Source organism: Panthera pardus, unplaced genomic scaffold (genome assembly GCF_024362965.1).
Source record: "Panthera pardus isolate Hobbes unplaced genomic scaffold, ASM2436296v1 HiC_scaffold_7, whole genome shotgun sequence".
Taxonomy (NCBI): domain Eukaryota; kingdom Metazoa; phylum Chordata; class Mammalia; order Carnivora; family Felidae; genus Panthera; species Panthera pardus.
Genome location: NW_026527002.1, coordinates 65,673,768 through 65,692,790, shown reverse-complemented (window position 1 = coordinate 65,692,790; position 19,023 = coordinate 65,673,768). Strand labels below are relative to the sequence as shown.

The 19,023-nt window shown below is 39.8% G+C and overlaps 1 protein-coding gene across 10 annotated transcripts in view; it reads right to left on the bottom strand.

The window, feature by feature from the left end:
• Window positions 1-19,023, bottom strand: part of TBC1D31 (TBC1 domain family member 31) — a 95,824-nt gene that overhangs the window by 48,795 nt on the left and 28,006 nt on the right. For 8 of the 10 annotated variants that reach the window (XM_053896529.1, XM_053896531.1, XM_053896533.1 and 5 more), the window contains exons 3-5: window positions 15,419-15,534; window positions 11,555-11,733; window positions 2,684-2,835 (exon numbers count right to left, since the gene is read on the bottom strand). In XM_053896529.1, the coding sequence (XP_053752504.1) occupies window positions 2,684-2,835; window positions 11,555-11,733; window positions 15,419-15,534 (447 nt within the window). The remainder of the gene's footprint in view (window positions 1-2,683; window positions 2,836-11,554; window positions 11,734-15,418; window positions 15,535-19,023) is intronic. The other 2 variants (XM_053896537.1, XM_053896538.1) reach the window with 1 other exon arrangement.

Here is a 19,023-nt window from a genome sequence, read left to right as displayed (position 1 = left end):
AGCACAGAGCCCACTTCAGATCCTCTGTCCTGCTCTCTCTCTGCCCCTCTCCTGCTTATGCTCTCTCAAAAATAAATAAACATTAAAAAAACATTTAAAAAATGTGAATGAGCCAGTCACGGGATGATGTGGAGGAAGAATTCCATGCTGGTCGGTATTCCAGACTGCAGTGCACAGTGTGAGAAAGGAATAAGGTTGTACCTAAGGAAGAGTGAGAAGCCTCACTCAAGTGTGGTCCTAACCATGTTAGGGAAAGGAAATAGGACAAAGGAGAGGGAGACGAAGGCCAGATAACAGAGGTCTCAGGAATATTATGGGAAGTTTGGATTTTATTCTAAATATCAGGGAAAGCCTTTCAAGGGAGCTCAACAGGGAACTGACATGATTTGACTTATTTGACTAATGGTTTAAAAAGACCACTCTATCTACTATGTAGAGACAGACTTTAGGAAATGAAATTGAAAACATTGAGACCAAATAAGGAGACTATTACAGGAACCTGAAAGAGACTAGGATAGTTGGAGGTAGGTGATACTGTGGCAATGCACAAAAGACCAGACCAATTCAAGATATAATTTGGTGGAATTGATGGGATTTACTCATGACTTAGAAGTGGGTAAGAGCAAATGAGGAAATAATATGTATTTTTTAGCACTTTCCACTGAAAAGGCCTAGAGACATTGACCAAATCAGTCACAAGAAGTGTCCCCTAGCATCCAGATTGGGTCTTGAAATATCATTACCCACACAAATGAAACCAGGTTTGGGGCACCTGGGTGGCTCTGTGGGTTAGGGGTTGGACTCGATTTCAGCACAGGTCATCATCTCATGGTTTGTGGGATCGAGCCCCACATGGGGCTCTGCACTCACAGCCCAGAGCCTGCTTTGGATTCTTCTCCCCGCCCCCGCTCATGCTCTCTCTCAAAATAAATAAATAAACTTAAGAAAAAAACAAAAAACAAACCCAGGCTCTTTAGAAAAATGGCTGATACCAGGTTTGGGACAGAAAATATACAAGATAAGCCTGGAACATTTTGTTAGATTAGAAACAATGAGAGCTTTCAAAACAAACAACTGGAGTTGTATCAAAAAGGTTCAAGGCCAACTTGAAGAGGATCCCAGTGGTCAACAATGAGAGAACTGCAGCATCACTAAGAATAATGTTAATGGATTAAATCACAGTCGACTATTTAAATCCATTCATTCACAAAGATTAAGGGCAAAAGCCTTCACTGGCTACCTTGGGAAGATGCCAATGAACAATTCATTATTTTTCGTAACAATTTTTTTTAAAAGAAGGGAAATTAAGCATTTATCCTGCATTTCATTAAAACCTATAAAGTAACCAGAGAGTTAATGAGAGGAAGTTTTTTCTTTAGAAAGATTCTGGTTAATAAGGGAAGAAGGAATGACAGAATGAGCATAGCACCATTTTGCTAACCTCAAATGCAATATTGGATCTAAGTCATGACCATCGATGGCCACTAATATCACAAGAGAAACATTCCTCCTGATGAAAGTACACAAACTACCTATCATGCTTCTTGCCCCCAAATCAGGCCTGAATCAGACCAAGCCTCCAATTTACAAAAAATATAGGTGTAAGCAGTTTACAGGAAATACAGATGAGAGAGGGTCACATTAAACACCACCACAGGGATGCAAAAAGCAAATCTGGAAATACAGAGAATGCTATAGGACAAATGACCAGTTCCTTAAATAAGCTGCAAAGAAAAAATTTAAAAAGGGATATATTACCCAAGACACTGTGTGAACCTTGATTCCTGATTTGAACAAAGATTAGATACGTGAGACTATTAAGAAATTATTCATTTTTAAAAGTGTGGTAATAGGTTAACTAACTGAAATTTAAATAAAAACTTGGGGGAGAAAAGTGATAATAGTACTACGGTTATGTTCGAAAAGGACTCTTTCCTTTAGAGATACACACTGGAATACTTACGGATAAAATGATATGCATGGGCTTTGCTTTAAGGCAACGAGGTAGGTAGCAGGAGGCAGTAATAGGTGGAGTTACAGATAAAATAGAGGTGGCTATTAGTTGATTATTACAACTAATAAGAATACTCTAGTTAGGGGGGCACCTGGGTGGCTCAGTCGGTTAAGCGGCCGACTTCGGCTCAGGTCACAATCTCGCGGTCCGTGAGTTCGAGCCCCGCGTCGGACTCTGTGCTGACAGCACAGAGCCTGGAGCCTGCTTCCGATTCTGTGTTTCCCTCTCTCTCTGTCCCTTCCCCACTCATGCTCTGTCTCTCTCTCTCTCAAAAATAAATAAACATTAAAAAAAATTTTTTTTAAATAAAAAATATAAAAAGAATAATCTAATTAGGGCTTCATGTATTTTTATATTTTTCTGTAGATTTGAAATTTGCCACAATACAGTAAAAAGTTTTACAGATCATATGTCAGTGTGAAGGAAACTTTTCTCATATGACCGTAAGATAATGAAAACGGAATGAAAATTTGTAAAATTTTACTGGAAGCTAGATTTCTTAAAAATTCTCAGTGTTGTGGGGGAGGAGGAGCTAAGTCAAAGGAGCGTGTGACTCTTTATTTCAGGGTCATGAGTTTGAGCTCCATGTTGGCTGTAGAAATTACAAAAACAAAAAAACAAACAAAAAAACCCCCAAAAAACTTAATAAAAAGGTAAAATGCACATTACCTGGTCACGGCAAACACTTTGTATAATACACTAGAGCTTTCAGGTGGAGCTGGCAGTTGATATTTGCAAGAAAGAGTATCACATTCCCAGGCGAAGATGGAATTATCTTTAAAACAGCTGAGGATGGTATTACTTAATGGTAAAAAGAAAACCTAAAGAAGGAGAAAAACAATTATTGTTCACATAATGATCATATAGCCCATAGCCCTCTTTAAATTTAAAATTATCCAAGTTGGGGCGCCTGGGTGGCTCAGTTGGTTAAGCGTCCGACTTCAGCTCAGGTCACGATCTCGTGGTCCGTGAGTTCGAGCCCCGCGTCAGGCTCTGTGCTGACAGCTCAGAGCCTGGAGCCTGTTTCGGATTCTGTGTCTCCCTCTCTCTCTGCCCCTGCCCCGTTCGTGCTCTGTCTCTCTCTGTCTCAAGAATAAATAAAACGTTAAAAAAAAAAAAAAAAAATTATCCAAGTTGTCGGGGCTTCTGGGTGGCTCAGTCAGTTGAGCATCCGATTCTTGAATTCTGTTCAGTTCGTAATCCCAGGGTTGTGGGACCGAGCCCCGTGTCGGGCTCCACACTGAGTGTGGAGCCTGCTTAAGATTTTCTCTCTCTCTCTCTCTCTCTCTCTCCCTCTCCCTCTCCCTCTCCCTCTTTCCCTCCTGCATGCTCTCTCTCTGTGTAAAAATAAGATAAAATAAAGTAATACAAGTAGTCAATTTTTCTCTTAAAAAGTTACTTTTTCTTGCGGTGCCTGGGTGGCTCAGTTGGTTAAGCGTCTGACTTCGACTCAGGTCATGATCTCACCATTCATGAGTTCGAGCCCCACATAGTGCTCTCAGTGCAGAGCCCACTTTGGATCCTCTGTCCCGCCTCTCTCAAAAATAAATAAACATTAAAAAAATTGTTTTTAAGATTCTTTTTTTAGTGTTTATTTATTTTTGAGAGAGAGAGCGAGAGAGCGAGTAAGCAGGGGAGGGGTGGATAGAGACAGAGACATAGAACCCAAAGTGGGCTCCTGGCTCTAAGCTGTCAGCACAGAGCCCAACACAGGGTTCGAACCCATGAGCTATGAGATCATGACCTGGGCCGAAGTTGGGCACTCATCCGATTGAGCCACCCAGGTGCCCCTAAAAAAAAAAAAAAAAAAAAAAAAAAAGCTTAAAAAAAAAAGTTACTTTTCCTTAAACTGGAAAAAAAATACATTTACAACATATGATGGGATAATACTGATATCTCATATACTATCATAAACTAAAAGGAAAAGTTTCTTAAATAAAAAATAGGGGACTAAAATAACTAGGCAATTCATAAAATACTAAGTAAAAACTTTAAAACATTTAACCTTACAAAAGATTGAAATGAAAACAATGATAGCATTTTATGAGTATCAAATTTACTGTAAAAATAACACACACATATATATGCACACAAACTACATATGCTAACATATGTATTCTATTTACAAACTATATACTAATAGAAACGCAATGAAATACTGGCTACTCATAAATGCTAAAAATACTAAATGTTGCTGAGAGTATAGGAAACAGGCACTGTTATACATGGCTGCTGGTAATAAAAACTGGTTACAGATATTGTACCACACATTTCAACAGCCTTAAAAATACACATCACTCCTAAACTAGTCAGTCGGCTTCTAAAAGTTAATCCTTTGGAAAAAAATCAGCAAAGTGCTTTGAGATAAACGTACATAAATGTTTGTTGAGCATTATTTATAAAAGTAAAAAGTTGAAAACAAAAACATGGTATTTTATTCATGACTATTTAATGGACAATTGAGATTGAACTTAATAACAAATTTGAAAATACCATTTTTTGCTAGTTTCTATACATAAACATTAAACAATGCTTACTTTTAAAAAAAATTTCTTTACTGTTTATTTATTTTTGAGAAAGAGAGAGACAGAGAGACAGAGAATGAGCAGGAGAGGGAAGAGAGAGATGGAGACACAGAATCCAAAGCAGGCTCCAGGCTCTGAGCTGTCAGAGCCCGACAAGGGGCTTGAACTCCTGAATGATGAGATCATGACCGAAGCTGAAGTCAGACACCCAACGGACTGAGCCACCCAGGTGCCCCAACACTGCTTAATTTTGATAATATAAAATTTTAGTCAAAATTCACCATTTTCTCATAAGACTTTCAATGGCCTCTAATAAAATTTTGTGTCATTTGTGTAAAGCACGCAAAGGGAGGGAGGGAGGGAGGGAGGGAGGGAGGGAGGGAAGGAAGGAAGGAAAAGAAAGAAGAAAATGGAAGAAACCAATACCCTAAGAACAAAATATTCCTGCCCATCTTCTCAAAATACATCTCCTCAAATAGCCTGAGATATTTCCCATGGTTTAATCCTTAGCTACATCTCTAGCTCTTTATTCTCTCATTCCCATCTAGAATAGACTTAACTACATCCAAGCTTATTGTAATACTTTGTATTTGAACATAGGATTTGTTCTTGTGTTGGACAGGAACAGGGATTCACCGAGAAGGCAGAACCCCCTGGACAATCTGTAGTCTCTATTCTGACCCCTGATTTGTCACACACCTTCAGAATTTACTAGTGTCAGAAGGAGGCCTATTTTCTCTTGAAATGCTACATTCTTCGGGGAGGAAGCGCTCAACGTTTTTAACACTGGATTGGAGCGTCTCTTGAGTATTTACAATCAGGATATGGCTGTCATCACAATAGTGAGAGGGAGCAGGCCAAAAAGGTCCAGGGGAAAAGCAGGATCAACGTCACATCAACTGTGGCTGTTTCCAGTGTTACAAAAATAAATCAATAAGGCACCTATATGAAATACTTCTGCAACTTTCCATGTAATTTATGTTTTCACCCAAGCTATTATATATACACAGTTAAGAAATGATTCTAATAGTTAATGATATTACTATAAAAATTTCAGGGAATGGAAACCTGTTATTTTTGTAACAATAGTTGAAGGCTGTTATCATGAACTGTTCTGTCTGATATACATATAATAGTATCTTTTTTCAAAAACAAATAGTGATAAAAAAACACAGCCCTTACACACATACATACATAGTGCACTATGGGACATACTGGTTAATTGAAACAATCTACTCAGTGTTAATGCTAATAAGACACAATAAAAAATGCTAATTTGATTGCTGCCCTTGCCGGATTCAACCCTCACTTTTGTCCTTGGCCCACTTTATCAAAGACAATCACTGGTACATCATTCGCCAACAGATTCAGGAAGATTTATAACCAGAAGTTCTTACTGAAAGCATGTGCAGTGAATACCCTGTGGTCTGTAATGAAGGCTGAGACGCTGTTTCAAAACCAATGTGGAAAAAAGTAACTTAAGATTTTTATTATAATTAGCAATATTTTTCTAGAAAAGTAATAAAGTTTATTCCTTCTGGGAGAAGCAAAAGCTTTAAAGTTAATGAGTACCAACTGCTATTTTAGGGGAAGAGCTGTGATAGATTATTGCCTACATGATTATTCATTACTAGATTTGTGATTTTAATTGCCAGATTTTAATGATTATAAAATTGTTCCTAATGAATCATGTCATTATTTAGATAGTGTCATGTCTTGACAATCATAAAAAGCTTAGAAAAAACTTCAAAAGCACTAGCAAAACATACTTTTTGGAGGGTTGGGTATCAGGGCGGGGCTGCAGTTTTCCTTGTAAAATAGGAAAATCCAGGCTTTCCAACTCACTTTTGAATTAAAAAAATTTTTTTAATGTTTATTTATTTTTGAGAGAGAGAGAGAGTGCGAGTGGCAGGGCGGGGGGGGGGGGGTGGGGGGTGGGGGCGATGAACAGAGAGAGAGGGAGACACAGAATCCAAAGCGGGCTCTGGGCTCCAAGCTGTCAGCACAGAGCCCGACGCGGGGCTCGAACCCACGTCCAACTCACTTTTGAGAGGCCTGTGAGCTCTTTTGAAAGTTAAGAGTTCAGGATGGTAAATAAGAGCAAATGTACAATTAAGTCAAACGTACAATTGAGGAAAAATCTAGCAAGCGCCAACTGTGCACAAAAAGTGAATTAAGTTTGGCAACACATTCTTTGTCAAAAGTTTTCTTACATCCATCAGAACACCTTCTCTGACATATATTGAACCACAGTAATCAGAAATCCTAGGATTTATTCAAAAATCCCCAACTAAATATTTAATTTAAATATTCTACCTCAAACATCAACAAAATAATCAAAATCTACTAATAGGAAGAGGTATGGCTGGCTTGCCTGAGAGGCAGTATGGTATCCTGGAATGACTTTGGGGTAAGACGGGCCTACAGTCAAACCACGCGTCTTTGGTAAGCTATGTGACCCAGGGCACATTACTTCGTGTTTCTGAACTTCCGATTCCCCATTTGCAAAATGAGAATGATATCTCCTTTTAGAATTACTTAAGTTTAAAAATAACTAAATAAAGTGTAAGGTACACAGTGAATACTCAACAATGGGTTATCTATTGTTATTGGCATTAATTACTGCTACTAAAGATGTTGGAATGAAAGGTTCTATCTATCTATCTATTTACTTATTTATTTATTTTGAAGTGTATTTACTTATTTTGAGAGACAGAGAGAGCTAGCGGGGGAGGGGCAGACAGAGAGAGAAAGGCAGAGAGAATCCCAAGTGGGCTCTGTACTGACAGCAGAGGTTCGAACCCACGAACCGTTAGATCATGACCCAAACCGAAACCAAGAGCTGGACGCTCAACTGATGGAGCCACCTGGGTGCCCCAGAATGACAGGTTCTTTAAAAACATTTTGAAATCAAAGGTCCACAGTTATTTATCTGAAACCCTTGGTGCCAGATATGTTCCAGAATTCAGAATTACTTCCACTTTAAGAAAGGTAATATGATGCGTATTTTGTAACATTATGTGTGGAACCCCTGGGTGACCTGGGGCAATACTCCATACTCAAACATATTAATATTTCAGCCTCATGTCAATTCGGTTCAGATTTTGCTGCCAAATGAATTTAGGCAAGATCGGATTTGGCCGCCAAGTAAGTTATTTAAAAACTTTGGGGTTTCTGAATTGCTGATGAGGTATCGTTCATCCATTTCATGTAGTTCGAAAGAAATACAACACAGTTACCTTGCGCCTTTTTAAACAGGCATCTGACTGGACTGAGATAATCCCGTAACAGAACCAGAAAACGGGTAAGAATAACAGACAACAGAAACGGCAGCAGCTGCAGCTGACTTGTACTGTGCTCTGTGTGCACCATCCCCCTCCCTCCTGAAGCCAACACTAAGGCGAATGCTGCTACTGTTTGCATCCTACTCGTAAGGTTAGTGGCTCGGCTCATTGAAAATGTTGAACATGAATCTAGTCAAGCCTTTTAGCTTACAAGAAATACAAATGAGAGAATAAGTTAAATGAAATAATGAAGAAGAGTGAAAACAAATCCAGAATTTGGGGCATTTTCCAGGATTGGTTGCTCTCAAAATAAATAAATGAGAGGTGTCTGGGTGGCTCAGTCGGTTGAGCATCCGACTTCGGCTCAGGTCATGATCTCACGGTCCAGGGGTTCAAGCACCGCATCAGGCTCTGTGTGGACTGCTCAGAGCCTGAAGCCTGCTTAGGATTCTGTGTCTCCCTCTCTCTCTGCCCCTCCCCAACTTGCACTCTGTCTCCGTCTCTCAAAAATAAATAAACGTTAAAATAAATAAATAAATAAATCGGGGCACCTGGGTGGCTCAGTCGGTTAAGCATCCGACTTCGGCTCAGGTCATGACTTCGCAGTTGGGGAGTTCGAGCCCTGTGTCGGGCTCTGTGCTGACAGCTTGGAGCCTGGAGCATGCTTTGAATTCTGTGCCTCCCACTCTCTCTGTCCCTCCTCCTCCCCTGCTCATGCTGTTTCTCTCTCCTTCAAAAATAAATAAACATGAAAAAAAAATTTTAAACAAATAAGAATAATGTCACAGGACAAAAATGGCAGAAGGCTATTTTAGATTAAAAAGAGCCATCATAGGGGTGCCTGGGTGGCTCAGTCAGTTGAGTGTCCAATTCCTGATTTCAGCTTGGGTCATGATCTCACAGTTCGCAGGTTCAAGCCTTGAGTCGGGCTCTGCATGACAGCTCGGAGCCTGCTTGGGAGTCTCTATCTCCTCTCTCTACCCTGCTCACATGCTCTTCTCTCTCTCTCTCAAAGACAAATAAACATTAAGAAAAAAAAAGGGCCATCATAAAATGAAACTCACAGCATCATTTGTCACCATGTATCACCAAAAATAAAGCCACAAAAGTTCTACTTATTTACTTACTTTTGAGAGAGGGAGAGCACACATGCACTCCTAAGACAATCTTAAGCAGGCTCCACGCCCAGCACAGAGCCTGACGCGGGGCTTGGTCTTATGACTGTGAGATCATGACCTGAGCCGAAATCAAGAGTTGGAAGCTTAACTGACTGAACCACCCAGGCACCCCACAAGTTGTTCTATTTGAAATACAGAATCAGAAACTGGAATAAATACATAGACTTAGTAAACACTTGGTAAGAATAAAACCTTTACTTTTTTTTTTCTTAATTTTTTTACTTATTTTGAGAGTGAGTGAAAGAGCAGGGGAGAGGCAGAAAGAGAGAGAAAGAGAGAGAGAGAAAGAGAGAATGAATCCCAAGCAGGTTCTGCGCTGTCAGCACAGAGCCTGATGTGGGGCTCGAACTCACAAACCATGAGATCATGACCTGAACGGAAACCAAGAGTAGACGCTTAACCAGCTGAGCCACCCGGGTGCCCCTAAAAGTTTTACTTTAAGATTAGCTTACAACTACTTCCTGTTTTCAACAGAATAAGCCAGGAGTGGCAACAATTGGGCCCTCCTTCGGTTCTTGTTTTGGACCTAAGAATGTTTCTTTTTTACCTTTTTAAAATTATTTCACTGTAGACAGTCATGTAAATATATACGTAATATCTTCAATTTTGCTCTTGGTCTGCAGAATCAAAAATATTTACTATCTGGTCCTTTGAGAAAACGTTTGCAGGTAACAGACCATAATGTCCTATTATTTTAGAACAATACTTACATGCATACTGCATATTATACACATGTTTTCTAAATCTTATTCTCCTATCACTAACTTTTGGAGTCCTATCTTTTAAACTAAAATATCTAAATGACAATGCAAGGTTAGAATTGGCAACTATCCAGCATCTACTAGTTTTAATTTCATGGTAAAAAGAACAGATGGTTTTTGTGTCGTTTCATAACTGTTTCCATTGTGGGTTCAATTCCAAGGCACTCTTCTTTAGAATTTAAAATTCAAGTTAAGCACTAAAGCAATTAAAGAAGAAAAGACCTACTAAGATATTTGGCCTAAATCCCTGATGAATAAGCTGGCTACAACTTTTATCTTTTTTTAATTATTAAAGGCAATCTAAAGAACTCTGACATGTCCAGGGAGACTACAAAATAAATTTCTGGTTGACATGCCCTGCTAGCTGTTCATGTTAATGACCAAGAAATTAAAAGCAATATCGCACATATAATATAACCTAAGGCAATCACATAGGAGACTCAGACAATCTTGAAAATAGTATTTAGCTAATCACATGGGGGAAAAAAAATTAAGCCATAAAAGCAAAAGAATTGGATATTCTTTTAAAAAGTGATTTATGCATAGAAAGGAATACTGATCAACAATAAAAAGGAATGGGGCACCTGGGTGGCTCAGTCGGTTGAGCGTCCAACTCTTGATTTCAGCTCAAGTCATGATCTCACGGTTCGTGGGATTGAGCCCCACATTGGGCTCTGAGCTGACAGCTTAGAGCCTGCTTGGAAATTCTCTCTCTCCCTCTCTCTGCACCTGCCCTGCATGTGCTCTGCCCTCTCTCCCCAAATAAATAAATACACTAAAAATAAATAAGTAAATAAACAGGAATGAACTGCTGGTACATACAACAACATGGGTGAATCTCAAAATCATGCTGAAGAAGAAAAGCTTCATGCATACCAACAGTGACTAGTTGTATTTATTTGAAATTTTATTTTATTATTTTTTAGAGAGAGAGAGAGCATGAGCAGGGAAGAGGAACAGAGGGAGACAGAGAGAATCTCAAGCAGGCTCCACGCTCAGCATGGAGACTGATGGCAGGGCTTGATCCCACAACCCTGGGGGTCATGACCTGAGCAGAAATCAAGAGTTGGACGCTCAACTGAGTCATCCAGGTGCCCCTTATTTGAAATTTTAGAACAGACAAAACTAATCTACGGTAAAAAAAACATTAGAATAGTGCTTACCCGGGAAGGGATATATGGGAACTTTCTGGGATGATGGTAATAATAGGATTGCACAGGTTACAAAGGTATATGTATTTGACAAAACTTAACAAATGAATACAAACATCTGTGCATTTCATTATATGTAAGTTTCACATCAACAGATACTGAGCCATAGTCAATTAAATTCAGTCTTAAGTATTTACAGGCAAATACATTAATGTCTGCAATTCACTTTAAAATGAAAAGCAAGAAAAGAATGAACAGTGGGACAGAAAGATGGATAGAACCTTAATACGGTGTTATAACAACATAATAACGTAATAACAAAAGTACAGTACAGGATAGTATAGGAACATGTTAACAGTAGAATCTACATGGTGTTCGTACATGTATTCACTGTGAAATTCTTACAAATCTGCTCCGTGTTTGAACTTTTTGAAAAACAAAAACCCAGTAAGTTAGAAATTGTAGCCACAAGCAACATCTTTCATCGCATGGGCCACTCTGCTTCACTTGTTGCTGAGTTATAAGAACACGGCTATGTGGGACAAAGTAAATCGTTACTCTCACATCATCTATAAATCCTGCTAACCGAGAAACGAGTCAGAGAAGCACAACAGACCAAGATGTGCCCCGCACTCACTGACCTTCTGTATTCCCACAGACTGTAGAATATTCAGCTTTCTTTTTCTCTGAAAGGTGTCTAAGTCCCACAGCTGTGCCGTATCAGAAGAAGTAGTGATGGCATATCTCCCTGATGCGTGCACAGAGATCGAAAATACTGATGATTCGTGTCCTCTCATCCAGCTAACTAGCTCCTTGGTAACTGTGGTAAAAAGTAAAAGAGTCATATAGGGAAAACACTATGTATCATCCAAGGACTGATTCAACTGATAGCTAGGTATTTATACGAGACACCTTCGTTAACATCTACAACAATGGAAGCCGGCCAGTTGATAAAATGCACAATGGAACAGGTTAGTTACACGAATGTCATGGACATGTGAGAAGACGAGGCTAAATGAAAAAGAGTTTAAGAACAGCTTTAGATGTGGTAGGGAGTTTGGGCTTTCTCTTGTAATAGTTTTACATAGAAGAGTATCATATCTGTTGTGTATTTCAGAGAGAGCACTCTGAAGATACATGAGGGATACAGTGGAAAGAAGGAAGAGACTAGACAACTAATTTATCTGTTGCTATAATAATCCGAGGAGGCGATAAGGAAGGTCTAAAATACAAATGTGGCAATGGAGAAAGGAGGAAAGTCAAGAGTTATGAAGGAGAAATTCAAAGGGCTTTGTGATCAACTAGATGTATTGAAATAAAAGACGAGTTAAGACTTCAATGGTGCTAGTTTAGTTATATGACTAGATGGCGATACTATTAGCTGATTTAAGAAACACATATGGAGAAACAGATTTAGCAGTGTGGGAAGAAGAGATCATGAATTTGATTTTTAAAATGGATCCTGAGGTGCGTGTGTACATGTGAGAGAAGCACAGAAAACAGCCCAGCAGAGAAAACACCAAAAACTTCATTACAATTATCACTGGGTCATAGGATTATAAGTGATTTTTATGTTCTCTTTTACATTTTCCTGTGTTTCCAGGTTTGCTGTGGTGAACATGTTTTACTTTTATGAACAGAATTTTTTCTTTCAGAAAGATGAAACTGAGGAGAATAATCAGAAAGCAAGATGTAAATCTGGGAAGCATTAAGACACAAAGTAGGTCAAAACCGAAAACAGAGGAACAGAGGAACGGAGAAACCCTTGGGGAGAGAGTAGTAGTTTCCAAACACTGGTCTGAAGTCTGGTATTAGTTAATGATCGATTTTTCATTGGTCTTCAGTGAAATGAGAAAAATAAGGACAATGCCATGAGTTTTTCATAAAGCTAAACTGAGAGTACTACCTTTTAATCTAGCTTCTATCCTTCTAAGCTGCTTTATGTTAAAAACAATCTCTTGTTTTATGAAATGAAGTTCTATCGTTTTTTCCTATGTCGGTAAAATTAAAAGTTGACAACCCATGTGGGTTGTTGTTCCTCTACTTTCTTTTTAATTGGGTAAAAACTCCCTAAGTCTAGGGACCACTGAAAGAACACAGGAAAGACTACTGAGAAGCAGTCAGAATGGTAGGAGGAAAACCAAGAGAGGGAAGAGTATGAAAACTAAGGTCTTAATGTAAAGCAAAGTGTTAAATGCTACTGAGGGGTAGGGTGAAAAGTATAAAGAGAGCTTAAGCAAACAGAGGTTACTGGGGCACCTGGGTGGCTCAGTCAGGTAAGCGTCCAACTCTTGGTTTTGGCTCAGGTCACCATCCCAGGGTCGTGGGATCAAGCCCTATGTCAGGCTCTTTGCTGAGTGTGGAGCCTGCTTGGGATTCTTTCTCTTCCTCTTTTTCTGCCCCTTTCCCACTCGTGCACGCACACACTCTCCCCCTCTCTCAAAATAAATAAAACATTTAAACAATCAGAGGTTACTAATGGCCTTAGAGAAGTCTCAACAGCATGGAGTGGGGACAGCAAAAATCAGAATCCACCAATGGGTGCCGTGAAGAAGCAAGATTTAGCAGTGAAGAGGGAGGTAGCTGGGGAGGTGGAGAAAACATCTTAAAGAAGGGGCTTCATTGGTAGGGGTGGGGGGTTCAATAGACCAGATTGTAAACAGATGGAACTAAGAGAGAAGAAGAAAATGGGTGGAATCCAAGGGAAGCAATCACAGATGAGTATAAACATTTGGTTTTTTTAGAACTTCTGTGACAGTAGTGTTTTTTTAACACCAAAAATTGGAGACAGTTTAAAGGCCACTGACAGGTAACAGGTTTAATAATTATGGTGCTGCAAACATCTATAGAGTAGAATATTCTGTACTGATTTTAAAATTCTGTATGAATATTTTTAATGAAGTAAAGGAAATGACTCCACACGACAATATAGATATGATCATATATTTGTTAGAACGGAAAAGAGGCATATGCAGAGAAAACAGACTAGAAAGATAAGTCCCTGCTGTACAAACACAGACTGTGTCTGGGCATCACTGAAGGACGACTGGTTTGTCTTCGTACGTGCACAGTGAGAGTGTAGTAGTGATTAAGAGCAGGGACCCTGGAGCTAGGCTTCCAGGTTAGGAATTCTGGCTCCACTGCTTACAAGCCGTGAGAGACCTTGGTTAAGTTACTTCTGTGCCTCAGCTTCCTCATCTGTAAATGGAGTTAACAATATCGATGTCTGTGGGTTTTATGATGATTAAAATTAACATGTATAAAGTCATAGAACAGCACCTGGCAAAGAGTAAACACTATTAAGTGTTAACTATCACTGTTATTACTATTGTTACTACTATCTTTTAAAATATTCTATCAATTACTTTATTTACTTTTTTAATGTTTATTTATTTTTGAGAGAGAGAGCATGAGTCGGGGAGGGGCAGAGATAAGGGAGTACAAAGGATACAAAGAGGGCTCTGTGCTGACAGTAAAGAGCCCGATCCGGAACTCGAACTCCCGAACCGCAAGATCATGACCTGAGCCCAAGTTGGACACTCAACCGAGCCACCCAGGTGTCCTTCTATCAAGAAAAAAACAATACAGTTGAGATATCTTTTCTCTTAATAAGAGGTTCAGTTTACAGAACTCTAAATGTTCTAAAAATACACAATGTAGTATAAAACACATAGGTTATATTAAGAAAGTTATTATTCTTGTACCTACATAGTAAGGAATTGGGGCTTCAAAGAGAGGTATGGCCTTTGTCTAGGTTCCTGGGAGACAATCTATAAACCCCTAAAATTTCCCCAGTGATAGGGTGTCTCTGTTATTCATGGCAGGTCCCTCAGACAACACCCGATGGCTTATCTAAGAAGAGAACCTCAGAGACTGGGCTGGCCACACGGGAAAGATTAATCATGTGAGTGACTAGAAGGTTAGGGCGTTCAGCCACGTGATATCCACCCAACCTCCAGAGAGAGGAGGAAGGCTGGAAATTTGAGTTCAAACAGGTGGGCAATAACCCAATCGGTCATAAATCTGTGTAACGGAGCCTCAGTAAAAGTCCTGGACATCAAAGCTTAGGTATATGTTTGGTTTGGCAATACTCAGTGTGGAGGGCCACATATTGATGCTGGGAGGGGACTACGTCCCTAGGGTTAACCGCAGCTTCTCCTTTGGGAGCCTCCCACTTTCTACCCTGTGTGTCCTACCTTTGGCTGGTTCTAATTTATATCCTTCCGCTGCATTAAACTATTATCATAAGTGGAGTGTGTTCCTGAGTTCTGTTGAGTCATTCTAGTGAATATCAAACCCAAAGGTAGCTGTGGGGAACCCTGAATTTGTAGCCAGCTGATCTGACGTGAGGGTGGTCCCGGGACCCCCAAACTTGTTGCTAATGTCTGAAGTGAGTGCTGTCTTGTGGGGACTACCCCCTCAGATGATACAGATTGGCAAATTCCTTGCAGTGCTTCAGTCTAAATTCTACTCATATTCAGAAGATAAGCAGGAGGATTTCTTACCTGAATCGAAACATTTAATAGAGTAATCAGCTAACGCCACAAGGAACTCAGACTTCCTACGGAGATTAAAGGCCAGAGCTGTGCAAGCTTGTGCCGTTCGCTGAACAAGATTAAACCTATTAAGAGATTACTGCATTAGTATCAGAAATTTCTCCAACAATCATAAATTTTACGCTGGAGGAGTCCTTAGAGATGAAGAAAATGAAATGCAGAAAAATGAATGCCCATTGTGGTAGGCCAAAAATAGATTATGAAGAGTGCTGTATGCATGTAAAGGAATCTGGATTTTACTTACCAGGTTTTAAGCATAGCAGAATTATGACGAGACATGTCTTTTAGGAAGAGGATTCTGGCAGCAATGGCAAATGGATAGAGGGACAAGAAACCATGAAGAAAGTTACTAAGGAGGCGCCTGGGTGGCTCAGTCGGTTGAACGTTGGACTCTTGGTTTCAGACCGTGATCTCACAGTTCGTGAGTTCAAGCCCCAACTGACAGTGTGCAGCCTGCTCGGGATTGTCTCTCCCTCTCTCTGCCCCTCTTGCATACTCTCTCTCTCTCCAAATAAAGAAATAAACTTTACAATAGAATAAAATAAAAACAAAAAAGAAGGAAGCCACTACAGAGCATCTCAATCAGAGTTACGGGTATAAATGGAAAGGACAAACAGGACAAGTGTCAGGAGTTAAGCGGGAGAGAGGCTTGGTGATGCAGCAAACATGAGGTGAAGAGGGAGGAATCAGGAATTCCTCACGTGCAAAATGAGGGTGAGAAAAGAGATCTCATAAGCTTGTTGTGATGATTAAGTGAGAGAATATGTTGATTGAATGAAATAACATATGCTAAGTGCTTAGCAGAGTACTTGGCACATAGCTAGAGTTTAATTTACTAAAAAAATCAAGTTTTCAAGATTGGGCAAAAGAGGGACAAGTCTGGGGGCAGGAAATAGGCCTGGTTTTAAATATGTCGAGTTTAAGGCCTTTGCAAAACATTTAGAGGTGTGCTGTCCAAGAAATGTAATGCAGGCCATTTAGGTGTAACTTAGAATGTTCTAGGAGCCACAGTGAAAAAGGTGGAAAAAGGTAAAGTTAATCTTCATAACATATTTTATTTAATTAATATACAATTATCATTTCAACATTTAATCAATAAAAATTATTGAGATATTTTACGTTATTTTTTTCATACTAACAACACATCTCAATTTGAACTGGCCAATTTTCTTTTATTTTTTTAATGTTTATTTAGTTATTTTGAGAGAGAGAGACAGGGGTGAGGGGCAGAGAAAGAGAGGGGGAGAGAGAATTACAAGCAGGCTCCCTGATGTCCGCGCAGAGCCTGACACAGGGCTCGATCTCACGAACTGTGAGATCGTGAATTGAGCCTAAATCAAGAGTCGGACGCTTAACTGACCGAGCCACCCAAGTGCCCCCGGCAACTCTCAAGGGCTCCAGAGCTCGACGCAGCTCGTGGCTCCTGCACGCGACAGCCTAATATAGAAGACATCCAGCAGGTAGTAGAAGCAGATCTGGGTTAACAGTATTTGCACAGCAGCTGAAAGCTTAGGCTTGTGGCTGATGAGATTACGAATGAGAATATGGGGAACATGGAAGGGAGCAGCCCAAGGACAGATGCCTGAGCAGCACAATTAAGGGGAAGGCACTGGCAGAAGAGTCAGCAAAACAAGGGGGAAAATGATCAGACGGGTAGAAAAATCAGGAAAGAGCTGTGCCTTGAAGCAAAAGAAAAAAATTCCAGGGAGGAGGGGAAAATGAGTATTTAGTAAGATGAGAGGGGCGCCTGGCTGGTGACTCTTGATCTCAGGGTCATGAGTTTGAGCCCCATGCTGGGTGTAGAAATTAGTTAAAAATAAAGTCTTTAAAAAAAAAAAAGTACATAGTATGATGAAAATTGAAAAGAGACCAGTAGATTAGGCAAGTAAGATTTCTGAGGGAACCCCACGTAGTGGGTGTTAGAATCAGACAAGCCCGATTTCAAGTCTCAGTTCTGCCACTTAACCTCTCTGCTTTACAGACGGAGAGAAAAGGGACAGTGAACAAAATAAAAGAGAGGAACACTCATGGTGCAAAGTCTCAGGGGCGGCTATAGAAGATCAAGATTAGCACTGGAAGAAATTAGGATCACTTATTTTTATGAATAAACTGACAAAGAGATATGGATGGTTATATATCTGAGGCTGCTCTGGGGAGGAGGAAAGGAAGCTTAAACGTGTCTGTTTTCTAATGAGTAGGAGGCCACGGAGTTAAGTAAGAGTGGGGTCAAACACAAGGAGACAAGGAAGCAGGCAAAGGTTTGGAATGCTGGAGGAGAGTGGGAGAAGTAATAACTATTGATGAGCAAATGAAATGAAAGCATCATTAACGTTGAAGTCCATTATTCTGTAACGGAATCAATCAACAGTGATTTTTGTTTTCTTTAACAGTGGGAGCAAAGAAGAGACAGTTGTATTGATTTAAGATTGAGGATTGGCAGGGTAGGTAGGTTAGGCAAGAGTAAAGGGTGAGAGAATTGTGACTGTTACTTTTTTGGTAAAGAGCAGAAACAATGATTAACAGATTTCTACCTAATAAATCACAGATAAATTAATTACATAAGACCTCTTCCTTTCCTGAACGATTTGAGAGTAAGTTACCATGATCATGTTTCCTACAAACAAGGAAATTCTCCCATATAATCACAATACAACTGTACGAAAATTACATTTATATGTTACCACCACCCAATCCTCAGACCCCATTCAATTTTGCCAGTTGTCCCCAGTAATGTCCTTAACAGCAAAAGGATCAGTCCAGATTCATGCCTTTACTTGTCATGTCTCTAGTCTCTCCCAGACTGGAACAATCTTCTGGTCTTTCTACAACTTTCATGACCTTGACCCTTGGGAAGATTATAGGCCATCTTGTTACACACTCCCTTAATTTAGCTTTGTCTGACTCCACTGATTAGATGCAGGTTCCACTTCTTTGGCAGGAATACCATAGAAGTGAGACTGTTGTTTTCCCTGCGCCCCATCAGTGATTGGTCCCTCCACTCATTGACTTTAATCATTTGATACTAGTGTGGTGTTTGCTAGACTTCTTCAGTGTAAAATTAATCTTTTTCTCCTCTATAATTAGTAAGCATTTTGTGGGGAGGTGCTTTGTGACTATGTGAATATCCCTTCTCATGAAACGGTTTATTGATTACAGCATGAATTTATAGATTTCTATTTTACTCAATGGGTTATGACCCATTACTATCATTTTTTATTTTGATACTCAAAGTGTCTCCAATATGGAAAGGAGCTCTTTTAGGCTGACATTTATATCCTTTTGATACTTTTTCTTTAAATAATTCCTTCTTTCTGGCTACATAACGTTCCAGGCTCACCTTGTACTTTCCCTGCCTCCATCCTGAAACTGGCCATTTCCGCAAGGATCCAATTACTTTGAGCAGAATGTGATATTTAGAAAACAAATGGGCACTGGGTACATTCATTGCTACCAGGGTGCTGTTGCTCCCAGGTCCTATGAGCAGGCAAAGCTAGGAAAGAGCTATAATCCATTCACTCTTGGGGTGCTGAGTGGCTCAGTCAGTTAAGCATCTG